Source organism: Cynocephalus volans, chromosome 4 (genome assembly GCF_027409185.1).
Source record: "Cynocephalus volans isolate mCynVol1 chromosome 4, mCynVol1.pri, whole genome shotgun sequence".
Classification (NCBI taxonomy): domain Eukaryota; kingdom Metazoa; phylum Chordata; class Mammalia; order Dermoptera; family Cynocephalidae; genus Cynocephalus; species Cynocephalus volans.
Window position 1 is genome coordinate 3,501,008 of NC_084463.1, and position 14,062 is coordinate 3,515,069.

General features: G+C 37.0%; 1 protein-coding gene across 1 annotated transcript in view; it reads left to right on the forward strand.

Annotated features, from left to right (window-relative positions):
• The first annotated feature begins 13,469 nt into the window (after nucleotides 1-13,469).
• The window catches only part of LOC134374607 (protein MFI), a 47,817-nt gene continuing 47,224 nt past the window's right edge, over nucleotides 13,470-14,062 (forward strand). Inside the window, exon 1 of the mRNA XM_063092446.1 lies at nucleotides 13,470-13,550. Coding sequence (XP_062948516.1) covers nucleotides 13,470-13,550 — 81 coding nt within the window. The remainder of the gene's footprint in view (nucleotides 13,551-14,062) is intronic.

Below are 14,062 nucleotides of genomic sequence, written 5' to 3' on the forward strand. Positions count from 1 at the left end.
ATGGTGATAGCATATGTAGAGGGAAACAAGACAGCCAGAAGGGAGGGAAAGAGGGGAAGAGGGTTAGTCATAAAAGAATATTTTTGCAAGACCCCTGTTCTGTTTTGTTTCCAACTGAGTGTACTTCAATGCAATTCTTATGCTAACCACCCATTAGCAGGAGACTCCACAAGTTTAAAGCCTCAGTCTTTTGTAAGACTGCCCTTACACCAGCTGCAAGTGAGGTTCTCAGGCCACCTACACTTCTAACCAACTGGCTAAAAATTCAGAGATTCCCATGACCCCCCCCCATTGGATGATTCACCAGAACAACTCACAAAACTCAGGAAAGCATAATGATTACAGTTTTAGTATAAAGGATATATATATAGGACAAGGTTGCTGAAAGTGACAACCCTCTAATCATGTGCTTGGTCTATCTGGTGATCATCCCTCATCTGAAGCCATCTAAGGGCCCACCACAAGTACCTCATTAGTATAAAAAGAACATTCCTATCACTCAGGAAATTCAAAAGGTTTTTGGAGCCGTGCGCCAGGAATCAGAGACAAAGACCAGATATAGTCTTCATAATACTACAGCATGCCTGAGGGCCTGGGAACTGAGGACCACCTAAGCCAGGAGGCTTGTTGTAAGGGTATGAGGTAGCAATATTATCCCCACTCCACAAGGTTTGGGACAAACACCTGAGCCTCTCAGTAAAGATCTGCATTGACCAAATCCTATTTAATTTAGTGCAGGAGGGCCAGCCCATGGCTCCCTTGGGAGAGTGGGGTGCTGATAACACCAAGGCCATGGGTTCAGATAACCTATATAGGGATGGCCGGTTAGCTCACTTGGGAGAGTGGTGCTGACAACACCAAGTCAAGGGTTAAGATCCCCTTACCAATCATCTTTAAAAAAAAAAAAAAGTGGTCCTAATAATTTAGTACAGGGCATGTAGTAAATAGGCACAGAGTAAGCCTCCATCCATGGTTTCCAAGGGTTATTATCCACACCTTTATTGTTAACTAGTGGGCAGCCAGAAGTACCAAGCTTCAGATGACAAATGAATCAGCTAGAGAAACATGAAGATTGTTTCCCCTTTACACCTCACTCCATCTGCTCAACTTTCCTGTCCCCAAAGTATAATGAGAACCCTCCTGCCAAAACCTGCATTGCTAGTACCACTAGCACTGTAGCAATGGGATGGAAAAGGAAGGAACCTGCCACCTGATGGGAGCTAAATGTATCCTCCAAGAAAAATTCCTTGTCCTCTGCCCCACTTTTCTATCATTTAAAACTGGGGTGTTTCACTAAGTGACTCCCTGATTTGGAATAATTTGGGGTGACATAAAGACTTGTAAAGGGAAGGCTATTACGAGATTCTGTTCTCATTGCCACAATGAAAGTTTTCTGTTCCCTCTAAACTCTACAACTGTTAAATGCAGGATCCAACGTAAATTTATGTTTCTCGTCTGAGACCAAATGTAACAGAAAGTAGCCTTTAAAGTGCAAGTATCCGGGGCTGGCTGGTTAGCTCAGTTGGTTAGAGTGTGGTGTCGTAACCCCAAGGCTGAAGGTTCAGATCCCGACGTCAGCCACTGAAATAAAAAATAAAGTGCAAGTATCCAAGAGCAGGGGTCCTACAATGGCAAGCTTAGAGTTCACAAACACAACTTCTCTAAGAATAGAGTGCTCAGTGATGTTCTAGAGCCCTCTCCTACCAGCTCTCCATTGGACTTTTGCTCCCAGCTTCACATGTAAAGACATCACATTGGTCCCTTAACACTGACCATGGTGAGAGTATTTTCAGCACCGGAAACTGGCAAATTCTACAAATCAGAGATTGATTGATTACTGGATTTTTGTTTTTGAAAGCAGTTTACCAAGACATCAGTACCAACATTACATAATTCTTTTGCTAACAAATTTAAATTGCCCTATAGAAAGAGAGAATCCTGTATCATTTAGCATATCAAAGCAGGAATAAGGGAAATTCTAATTCAGACCGATATGGGCCCTTATCTTGATTTTTGAACAATCATTCACTGCTACTAGCATAGTGGATTGATAAGCCCCTCTTAAGAAAGCAACAGGGAAATCCTTAAAAGGAGTCTTGGGGGTGAGGACAGATTTCTGTGCAAAGAATTATTTGAAGTGCCAGCTCCCTTCCCCCAGGCTCGTCAAACCTCAACAGGAATATTGACGCCTGCTTAAAGGTCCCTACGGCTTCCTTCTGGCCACTGCAGGCCTCTGACCTACACCCACTCCTCATGTGTGGCGTTGGTTTCTACTACATGAGATATTTGGCACGATTTTAAAAGATTTCATGATCACATCCAAGGGGCAGTCTTGTCCACTGTTGGAGTTTGTCCCAGTGCCAAAGCAGCAGAGGAAAAAAATGTCATGTAATTGTGACTACTTTTCCCCTGCACTATGAATATTTCCCCTTCTCTCATACCAATTCATTTTGCTGCTTTATCTCTTGTCTTTACATGGTTTATAAAGAAAAATCTTTGCCTTCCAACTGGAAAGCAATAATGTTAATTTCATAAATATTATAAGAAATATGATAAGAAAAAGAAGAAGAGAGAGAAAAAGAAGAGGAAGAAAATGAGTGGACAGGACAACAGAGAAGGAAGGAAGAAAAGATTTCTATGAAACCACCCAGAAGTTCTTTTGAGTTCTCTTTCCTAGTAATTTAAGCTCATTTCTAGATTTAAACTCATGCTTATAAATGAATAAACACGTGAGGGTTTTGAGCTTCAGTGATCCCTTGTGGCTACTTTAAAGAAAGATACCTTTTTCTTTTGAAGAATTCATAGATTTCAACATGTATTAGAACCATAAGAAAGTCTGAGCCTAAGTAGAAATTACATAAAGAATACTCAAATAGTAACTATTGTAATTTTTTTTTTAGTAATTCAGACAGCGACTTCATTACAAATAGCTTTTTTAAAAAAGGAATATATAAACAAGGTAGTATACCTTAAACGTGTTTTTATATTTCATTCCCTACAATTAGAAAATTTTGTTCTGAATTATTTACTGGCTTAGTTTTGTGGTTTTTTAATTTTAATTTTTAAAATTGTGGTAAAATATACACAAATGTACCATTATAGTCACTGGTAAATATACATTTCAGTGGCATTAAGTACATTCATGTTGTGTTGTTTTGTTGTTTTGAATTTATATTCTTAAACTAGATTAAAAGCTAAGTACCAGTATACATAATGCTTCCATGACTATACTTTTATAGTTTATTATTCATAGCTATTGTATATTAATTCATCAAGGTAACTACATGAAAGGGAACTAAAACTCAGCCCCCTGCTTCTTATGATTGTGATAATGATTTTTCTTTTCTTTTTTTTTGGCGGCTGGCCGGTATGGGGATCCAAAACCTTGGCCTTGGTATTATAACACCACACTGACCAACTGTGTTAACCTGACAGCCTGTGATAATGACTTTAAAGAACTCTGGAAGCTCAGTGAGTCACTGAATTAGCCTACAGGGAATTTCTTCTGTGCAGATGTTTCTATTATATTAGGAAATTTTTCTTCGGGTGTTTTTTCCCCCTAGACGTTCTTATATCCTTGAGCATAGAAGGGAAATAGTAGAATTGGGCAGTTGTGAATGAGAATATTTTGCGATAATTCGTGACTAACTAAAGCATGCCAAAGCATCAGATATTCACAATTCAAGCAACCGAACTTGCTTTAGATACGCAGTACTTTTATAATTTAAGGTTATTTGAAAACCCTAGGAAGTCATCTGTTCTCACTTAAAAACTGGTTTAGGCTTTACTAGCTAAAGAGCTAAATTTAGAAATAGCATGGGACTGCAGTCACGTGTCACTCTCTGACTTTGATCAAGATCTGTCAATTCGCTACAAGGATCAGTTTTCTTATTTACAAATGAATAAATTAAATTAATCAAATAGAAAAGATTTCATCATATTTCTCTAACATCTTTAAGGTCCTTGATTGAAGTGGCTGGACTTTATAATATACTAAGCCCAACTTCGCAGACACTTTGGTCCTCTTCCAAAATCTTTTGCCTCAGAGCCATTGACAACGGCAGTGAGAATTTCTGACAGGACCAACGCTCTACACACGCTTTCCTTTTGGATCCCCGGGACTTGTGGAGGTCTGGGTGGAGGGAAGCTCGGGACCGAGCGGCGGGGCCTGGAAGGCGGGGCTAAGGGGGCGGCGGCGGGGGGGGGGGGGAACGGAACTAGATTTTCGTCATTTCCGCCTGCGACGTTACCAAAGAAACAAGTGGAACCCGGGCCAGCGACAATTGGCAGGTGAAGGGACTGGTGTCCCCGCCCTCTCAGCCGGTACCACGCCTGTTCCCCTCGTCTCTGTGGCCACTGGTCTGAGCCTTCCCTGCTTCAGGGCCCTAAAGTCCCTATCCCCTTGATGTCCGTGCCCCTCCGTTCCTCGTAAGGACGTTTCTTCCCTCTGAAGCCCCCCATTAGGCCTCCCGCCTCCAGTTTATAATCTCCCCGGGATTAACCCCTTCCGCGGCGCTTCCTTGCCTTGCCGTTGGTGAAATTGCGTGGGTCTGCTTGAAAAGCCCTCCCTGTCCATCCTGCGCGCTGTCAGACCCCCACTCCCTACTTCGTTCTTCCGACGGAGGAGGAAATACTTGTTCAACTACTTCACATTTTTTTCTGGACTTTTTTTTTCTGTTCGACTCATGATATGGTTTTACGTTTTGTCATTTAACTATTAAGAGGTGAAAAAGGGAAAGGCGTTTTTAAGGAGCAGGTTAAGTAGTTGTCTGTCCCCTTCCTCAATAGGAAGGACCACAGGTAAAAAGGAAAAGCGAAATTTCGAAACTGATCAAGAGCATGAAACACGTTTATCAATAAAATTTAGTACAGGAGTTAAGAAGTATGGGTTCCGATCCCAGCAAGTTATTTCACATCTTTTAAAGTAAGTGAAAAGGAGAAGCCAAATACATCTTGTGGGCTTTTTCTCACAAAGTCTAAAGGTAGATCAGTATAATAAAAGTTATCATTGATTTGGGATCGTATCTCCCAAAGTAGGTAATACGCTTGTAAAATCTTTGTCCCCTGGCGCACTCGGGAGAGTGCGGCGCTGGGAGCGCGGCGACGCTCCCGCCGCGGGTTCGGATCCTATATAGGAATGGCCGGTGCATTCACTGGCTGAGTGAGTGCTGGTCACGAAAAAGACCAAAAAAAAAAAAAAAAAAATCTTTGTCTCTGAATCTGCAGGTAGCACCTGGATGTAGTAAGATATACTTCATTACCTGAGCAGTGGTTTGATAGTACAGAGTCTGACAATTTATGAATGTTTTCGCATTGATTAATTGATTTGGAACCTCATAATAACCACATGAAATCGTCTTATTTCTTATCTAAAGCAAGCAACTGCCCTACCCATCTTTCTTCTCTGGACTGTGTCCTATTGCACCTACTCAAAGAGTTTCATCCTTTAATTTATCCCTCCCTTACACCTTTAATTTCTCCCTCACTACTGGGTCATATCATATACAACATCTTAACATGCTTTAATATCTCCCATATTGAAAACCGAAAAAAACCCAACTCTTGAATCCATTCCCACCCCTAGCTTCTACCCCTTCTCTCCTGTCCCTTACAGTGCCCCAAAGAATTGTTACTGTACTTACTGTCTCAACTTTCCCTCTTCTTCAGCCCACCCCATTCTTTCCTCCCTGGGACTCCACTGAAACAGTACTTACCAAGACTACTAGTGACTTTATCTGGCCAAATCTAATTCTTTATTCTCAATTTACTTGACCCTTCAGAAGCATTTGACACAATTAAGCAGGTTCTCTTTCTTAAAATATGTGGAATTTCACTGTTCCTCAATGATGTGAGTGACTTATTTGAGTCAGATAGTAATTTTGAATACTGGAAAATATTTCTTCAATATTTTGTGCTATTCATATGTAATGGTAACATATATGACACACTTTTAAATTTAATCTGCATTACTTAACATGTTCACCATCACTTTCTTAAATCTAGACAACCAACAAAACAATAAATCAAGTACTGATTTGTAGTATTTCACAATTTCTGTGATGTGAATACTCTCACCATGGCCAATTTCAAGCTACTGACATGGCCTCAGGAATTGGGAAGAGATGAGCAGTAGTGCACCATTAATATAGTATTTCCACCTTGCAGATACAATAGGCCAGTGGTTCTCAACCAGGGAAATGGCTGCAGATGTTTTTTGGTCATCAAAATTGTGCTACTGGTACCTGGTTAATAGAGGAGAGACATCCGGCTAAAGTCCTACCATGCACAGGACAATCCACACCACTGAAAATTATCAAGCCCAAAATATCAATAGTTCCACTGTTAAACCCTGTAATAGGCTTAAATAATTTAATTTTTAATAATGGCTTTGTTTAAAGACCAGATCACAAAATTCCTGAAAATGCAAAATTTGACTCTATTGAGCCCCAGCACAAGCTTCATTCAGTAAACTACTGAAACCATTCCAGTTGATTTCCAGTATAAGTATAATGTGGCTCCTACCTTCCTCCCTGATCCTAACTCTCACTCTCCTGTCTGTTGCTTTGCCTCCCACGGATTTGTCACCCCTTTTCCCTGGGTGACAGAGCTGCCAAAGATTACTCAAAGCCCATCTCTTCTGAGCAGTGAGAAGCCCCGAAAAGGGGTTAATCTCCCGGAACCCTCAAGAGAGAGGCATTCCTTTCATTTGGGAAATTAACCACGAATTGGAGTTCTCTTCCCACATTTTTTCTACAGACCAGGAAGTTACAGGAAGAGAACATAGGTGGGGTTTTTGCTAAGTATAGTTTAACAAGTTTAACAATAGAAACTGGTAACATTGAGTAAGACAAGCAAGGCAACATTCTATAATGCAATTAAGTCTATCCACTAACAAAAGCTTGATTTTAGCAAACATTCTCTTCTTACAGCAATTTCCCAGTATCTTGACATATCAGTCAGTAACCTGTCTGTCTTTGAGCCAGCAACCTTGCTGTGTTACAGTTCTTTATCTTACAATAGAGACTATAGCCTGGGGAAAATTTCCTGTCGTTTGCAAGGTCAATATTTGAAACTGCAAGGCTTTGGAAAACCAGGCCCTGTGAAGTACATTTGCTTTATGCATACTCCACACCTGTCTCTTTTCTCTGACCTCCACTGACACTGTTTTCTTTCAGCCACTTGAAATCACCAAATTCCTTATCTCAGGGCATTTTTATCTGCTGTTCCCTGTGCCTGGAACCTTGTTCCACCAGATTTTCCTATAGTTGACTCTTTCCATCATGAATATGTCTCTCCACTGGAGAGGATTTCCCTTACTACTTGTGTTAAAATGCCCCTGATCATTCTCTGTCCCACTATTCTATCTTCTTTATTGCACATGCACTTCTTTTTGGTTTTTACCTCCTTAAAATAACATTTTAAGTAACGTGTTATTCTACTTTTCTTTACTTTTTTTTTTCTTCAAGATTTAGCCATTATCTGGTAACTTCTTATCAATACAAAACGAGGATTTAGCTTTCTTACACACAAACAACCACAACACACACATACACACTCATCCCCTTCCCTCATCTTACTAATTAAAAAAGAAAAAATCCTGCTGTAACACTAAATAGGGCCCAAATTTTTAATTGCATACAATATAAGAATAAGGAAGGGAGGAGTTAATACAAATAGCTTATTACAGATTGTTTAATACACTGCTTTTTAAAAATTGAACATCATGATATAAACCATTTTACATGTCAATAGGTACATTTACAGCATCACTTTTAATATTTTCACTGTATTCTATTGTATGAATGCATGATAATTTATTTAACCAATCTCCTTTTCAGTCATCCAACTAGTATTTTTTATTGATCACCTACTGTTTGCTGGAAATGAGGGATATAGCAATAAATGAGAAGAAATAGTCTGCTCTGAAGGAACTTAATTGTAGGGAGATGATATAGATAGTAAACATGTTCAACAAATACACAAATAAGGATATTGATTATTTCAATAGAAGATAATAATAGCTTACTTTTTTGGCAGCCTCTAAACACCCTTTAGCCTATGTCACAGGAGAAGAAGGAAGCAGGTATGTGCAGAAAGCCTGGGTAAAATTATTTTGATCAAAGTGCCCAATAAGTTGGCTACAACATGTTCACACAGTCAATTAAAAGGGATTTTTAAAACTGTATTAAATTTTTATCTACAAAATTTGGAATGTATTTGGGAAAGTGTTGAAATTTTCATGACTTAGCACTAATGCTATCATGATATCACACACGTGTGTTGCTTTATATGTGAAAACCAATCACTATCCATTGATAAAGATAAAAATCACACAGTTTAGTTCTTGGAAAGAGTATTAAAAGACATACTATAGCCCTAATGTCCTATTTATGTTTTTAGTTTTTTACTTTTGTAAAATCTAGAATTAAGCACTCCCATAGGTCATTTTTTTTTTTAATTTATTTATTGAACCAAAATTGATTATACATATTTTTGGGGTTCAACATTGAGATATGTTAATCAAATCAATATTACTAGCATATATATTGGTACAAATTGTAATTATTCTTCATACCCCTTGTCCAATCTCTCCCAACCCCCGTCTCACTCCACCCTCTCCCTCTAATTACCCTAGATTTCTTCTCTTCTTCTCAAAGAATAATGGTTACTCTGTCAATTTGTTGCCTAGATGATCTGTCCAATGCTGAGAGGTGTGATCAGGTCACACCTGATATTATCATAGAGTGGAAACTTCTGTCACTCTGAAATGGGCTTTGTGGAGAGAGATAGCCTCTTCTTTTCTTTATTTCTGCTGGTGACTCTCCTTGTGTCAATGCACTCCAGTGGTTGGTGGACCATCTGCATGGTGGTTGTGCTGTCTAGCCACTTTCGTGGCAGCCATGGTTATTGTCTTGGCTTTGGAGGGCCACCCACATGGAGGTGATGTTTTTGGCATGCTCCTTGGTGCTGGCGGTATGCCTGGTTGTGGGGTGTGTCTGGTTCCCTTCTCCATGCCTCTGGTCCCTGGTTGGGCCCTGAGGCGCTGGCACGGTGTACCTGGTTGTGGGAGGAGGGGTCCGGTCCCCTTCTCTATTCCTTGGGTACCAGCGTGGGCCCTGAGGTGCTGGCACAGTGTGCCTGGTTGTGGGAGAGGGGTACACAGGACAACATTTTCTAGGACAATTTGACAGTGTCAAAATTTTAATATACATGCTCTTTTTTAAAAAAATAGAGTTATATACTTCAAAAAGTTCATGGAAAAATAGAATTAAAAGGTAATGCTAATCTTTACATTAACTTTTTGTAGTACCCTCATATATGTGAACTACATGCACATTGTGAAAAAAACCAAACAGTATAAAAGAGTATACTGGAATAATATCTCTTTCATTCCTGAACCTAGGTCCCTTGGTCTGCTGGGCCCTCCCTAGAGACAAATACTTTTAACAGTTACTTGTATCCCTTCCCAGAGAGAGTCAATGCAAATATATATGTGAATACCTTTTGTCACAGCAATTCCACTTCTAAAAATCTATCCTACAAGAATAGTTGCACATATACACAAATATATGTACTAGGATATTCCTTTTGCAATCATAACCAAAAAAAAGAAACAATCTGAATGTCCAATAATGAATGGAAAGATTAAGTAAATTATGACATCCATACTTAGGAATACTGTGCAGCTATAAAAAGAATGAGTAGGATCTATATGTATTAACATGGAGCAGTCTTCAACAAATATTGTTGAGTAAAAAAATATATATATATAGTTTGATCACATTCATTCAAACATATATATGTGTTTGTATATGTGTATATAGAAGATATTTGTGTATATACAATGTGTATATTATATACAAATGTACTCATATATATAAACTATGTGCATATGTATGTACACAGGCACATATACGTATATTTAAAATTTTTAAATATATAAGAAAAGATCTGGAAGAAACACATCTATTAACAGAGATAGCCTTTGAAGACAGAACTGGGCTAGAAGAAATGGGGGATGGACAATTTTTACTTTTTACTCTGTAGTTCTATATTGTTTGAATTTGTGTATTGTTTACATAATATCCTTTAAAGTAAATAAGTCTAGACAGTGTTTTGAAATATTTTGGATTTTAAACAGTAATGAGATGTTAAATAGGGAATGATATTTTTAATATATTTCTAATGCTATTTTTTAATTGTCCTGATTTTATAACCAAATAATAACTGTATTGTATATGTTGACCAGTAAAAAAGAACATGGACAAGAAAACCTAAGAGTAATGAATAGAGGTGACCACAATGTATCAAAATTTATTATAATTATTTTTCTATTTTTTGTCACATTTTGATATGATTTTTTAAATTAATAAATTTCAGATGACAGAGTTATCTTCTATGTTTATCTCCTTTAATGACAAATAGTGACAGTGTCTTTAAAACTTATTAAAACTGGTTATCACATCATTCACAAGGAAAACTTTTTCCTGAAGTGTCCTAAAATACAAAGATAAACTATATTTTGTTATTTCTCCATCTGTTGACTAGAAAGAGAATTTCTTGAAATACTGTCCTTTGGTCAAAATTAACAAATCTTTTACACCCCAAATATTATTCCTTCTCATTTGTTCTAATACTTCTTTGTAAATTAAGAGAATAGTTGTGCTTAAAATGTCCAGTTACATCAATTTTTTAAACAGAATAATACACATGAATAGTTCTTATTTTAGAAAATAGTTTGTATTGTAATAGTCTATAAGATTTATTGAGTGGTTATGGTGGGCCAGAAACTGTACTAAATGCTTTATCTGTATTATCTGACTTAATTTTCATAATTTTATGAGGTAGGTACTCTCAGTCCCTATATTTTACAAATGAAAAACCTGAAATTTGAATAAGTTAAGTAAATTATGCAGGATCAAACAGCTAAGTATGAAGTAGAATTTGTTGAGACTTAAATCCTGGTCTATCTTCAGAGCCTGAAGACTTAATCTCCCCGTGCTTCCCTTTTGTTAAAGCTATTTGTAAGGAAAGAAAAAAGACAAATTCTTTTTCATAGAGAACCTTCTCCTACTATTAAAAATGTTTATTTAAGAAACTCAACAATAAACACAGTTAGGAAGAAAACACCTTTAGTTTTAAGCTTCTGAATGATTTTAAACACCAAGAGAGAAAATAACAAATTAAGAAAAAATATAAATAGGTTTTTCTTTTATTTTCTCTATAAATAGCATATGCTTTAGGTAGTTTTTATGTTTGGTCTGTGTCTCTCTAAATATAGCACACATTTTAATAGATGTGTGTTGTATGTTTAAATATTTCAGCGTTCTGGGATTTGTAAATCCTTATACATATTGCATTTTACAAGCAGCAGTTCAGAATTTTAAACTTTGAAGCAAAATTTATTTATTTTGGACTATGAGAAAGCATCTCAGAACCGTATTTTTACTGTAAATGCAATGCATGACATGCTGTGAATTATTACTAACTCTGAGATTGAGTAAAATCCATGTTTCTCCCTGTGTTCAATGCAAAGCTTCCCCCCCCCCTTTAATTTGACCATTAGAGCATTATGCCCTTTATAATGTAAACTCAGAGTTGTGAAACTAAAAGTACTTTGGAGTTAATTTATTGCAGTGCTTTCATTTTGCAAATGATGAAACTAAAGCCTTAAGATGTTAAGCTACTTGTCCCAGGTTACGTTAAGTAGCGGTAGGAACTAAAACTAAAATACATCTTCAGTCTTTTAGTTCACTAGTCTTCCTTCTGTAGTTATATGTAAGAAAACTACCAAAGCAATGAATTAATTGTGTATACTTTGTATTTCTTCTTATTATGAATTCTGAAAAATGAATACAGTTGTTGTATATAATTGATATAACCTACACAAAGAGAAAATTCTTCCATATCACTCTTCTGATAACACTGGAGAACACTGGAACAGTTTCATTATTTGACCTAATTAGTCATTCAATTTTTCTTTTTTTATTGTAATGCAGTTGATTATACATATCTGTGGGGTACAGAGTTTATATCGTTACCTGTGTGCAATATGTGATGCTCAAATCAGGATAATTAGTATATTCAACATTATACAATGTAAACATTTTTTGTGGCCTTTTACCAGTTCCTCCTTCACCAACCGCCCCTTCCTGTCATACCTCTGTAACTCAGTTTTTTTCCCTCCTTTTGAAAGTTCAACATATTATGATTGTTGTATCATTCTTTTTTTTAAAAAATGTATTTGTTTATTTTATTTTTATTTTTTTGTCCATTTTTGTGACCGCGCTCAGCCAGTGAGCGAACCGGCCATCCCTATATAGGATCCGATCCGAACCCGCGGCGGGAGCGCTGCTGCTCTCCCAGCGCCGCACTCTCCCGAGTGAGCCACAAGGGGGGGGGGGTCTGCCCATATTTGTTTATTATTTAGCTCCCACTTACGAGTGAGGACATGTGGTATTTCTCTTTCTATGCCTGGCTTATTTCACTTAACATGATTTTCTCTCAATTCATCCATGTTGCCACAAATGGCAGTATTTCAGTCATTCAATTTTGAATGAGATGATTTTTAAGGTATAAATGTTCAAGAAGCATAAATAATAATTTAGCTCTCTGCACCTTTTTAAAGGACTCAAATTATAATGTCTTTCTGACTATTTCTAAATTCTTCACAGTATTAAAACAAATTATTATTAGAATTAGTGATTTTGTTTGTTCCTTACTAGTCAAACTTCATCTTTTTTTTGACAACTTAATGCATTATGTATTAAGTAGTCGATGTAGTTAATAGTCAAAAAGAGAGAAAAAATCTGGAATCATCTCTAATTCTAGGTTTAGCGGCCTGGGCAATTTTGTGGATGCAAATCTGTCTCTATGCGTGTTAAGAAATGTTTATTTGGGGGCCGGCCTGTGGCTCACTCGGGAGAGTGTGGTGCTGATAACACCAAGGCCACGTGTTCGGATCCCATATAGGGATGGCCAGTTAGCTCACTGGGTGAGCGTGGTGCTGACAGCACCAAGTCAAGGGTTAAGATCCCCTTACCGGTCATCTTTAAAAAAAAAAAAGAAAAGAAAATGTTTATTTGAAGTCATACAACAGAGTATGCTAAGGTTGTGGATTTTAAAGACAAAGAGACTTGGATTCAATACTGGCTTTGTTACTCACTATTTGACCTTAGGCCTCGAAGCTCAGTCTTCTCATCTCAAATACAAGCATATTAGTAAAATCTGCTATGCAGGATTGTTGTTGGAATTAGAAAAAATAAACAAATTGGTACATATTAGGCAATCAATGATAGGTGAGTTTTAATTTTTATTATAATTATTTTGATACCATATTTTCTTTTCATTGCTTCATTTATACAACTGTCTATCTAATTTTCATTGAGTTCTAGTGATGATTTTATTACAAAGCATATCAAATAACTTTAAATATATCCTTTTTTATTATTTTCTGTTAGGACTTTCAAATGCCTTGGCAACAGGAATCAGAATTTACAAAGCAGGATAAAGCTGCCAGAATCATTCAGCAGGCCTGGAAAAGTTTCCTTGTGAGTTTATTTAGCAGCTTTATTAAGATATAATTTATATCATAAAGTTCACCTGCCTAAAATATACAATTCAGTAGTTTTGGCATATGTACAGAATTGTATACCACCCTTCACTTTAAAAGCACACTTTTTTTTAAGTTTCAAAAAGTTATAATTAATTATTTCATTAGCTTCACACATATTTATTCAGTTCCTGGTCAGGGCCAGGCTCTTTGATAATCAATGAAAAGGCTACTTACTATCAAGAAAGTGTCACTAATAGGTTCATTTGACTTTCATCTCTAAACCTTTTATTTCTTGACGCAGGAATCAGGTTTGTGAGCAGGTATTAGGGATATATTCACTCATTAAATATTTATTGAGTACCTACTCTTGGAGAGCTTAAAGTTTATATCTGGGTTAATGTAGTAGTTATCAAGCTGTTGTATTGATAGAGCTGATCTTATAGGTATAAGGAATATTCCAAGTTGAGTCAAGACCTACAATGACTTCACTCTTTTCTCTCTGATAGC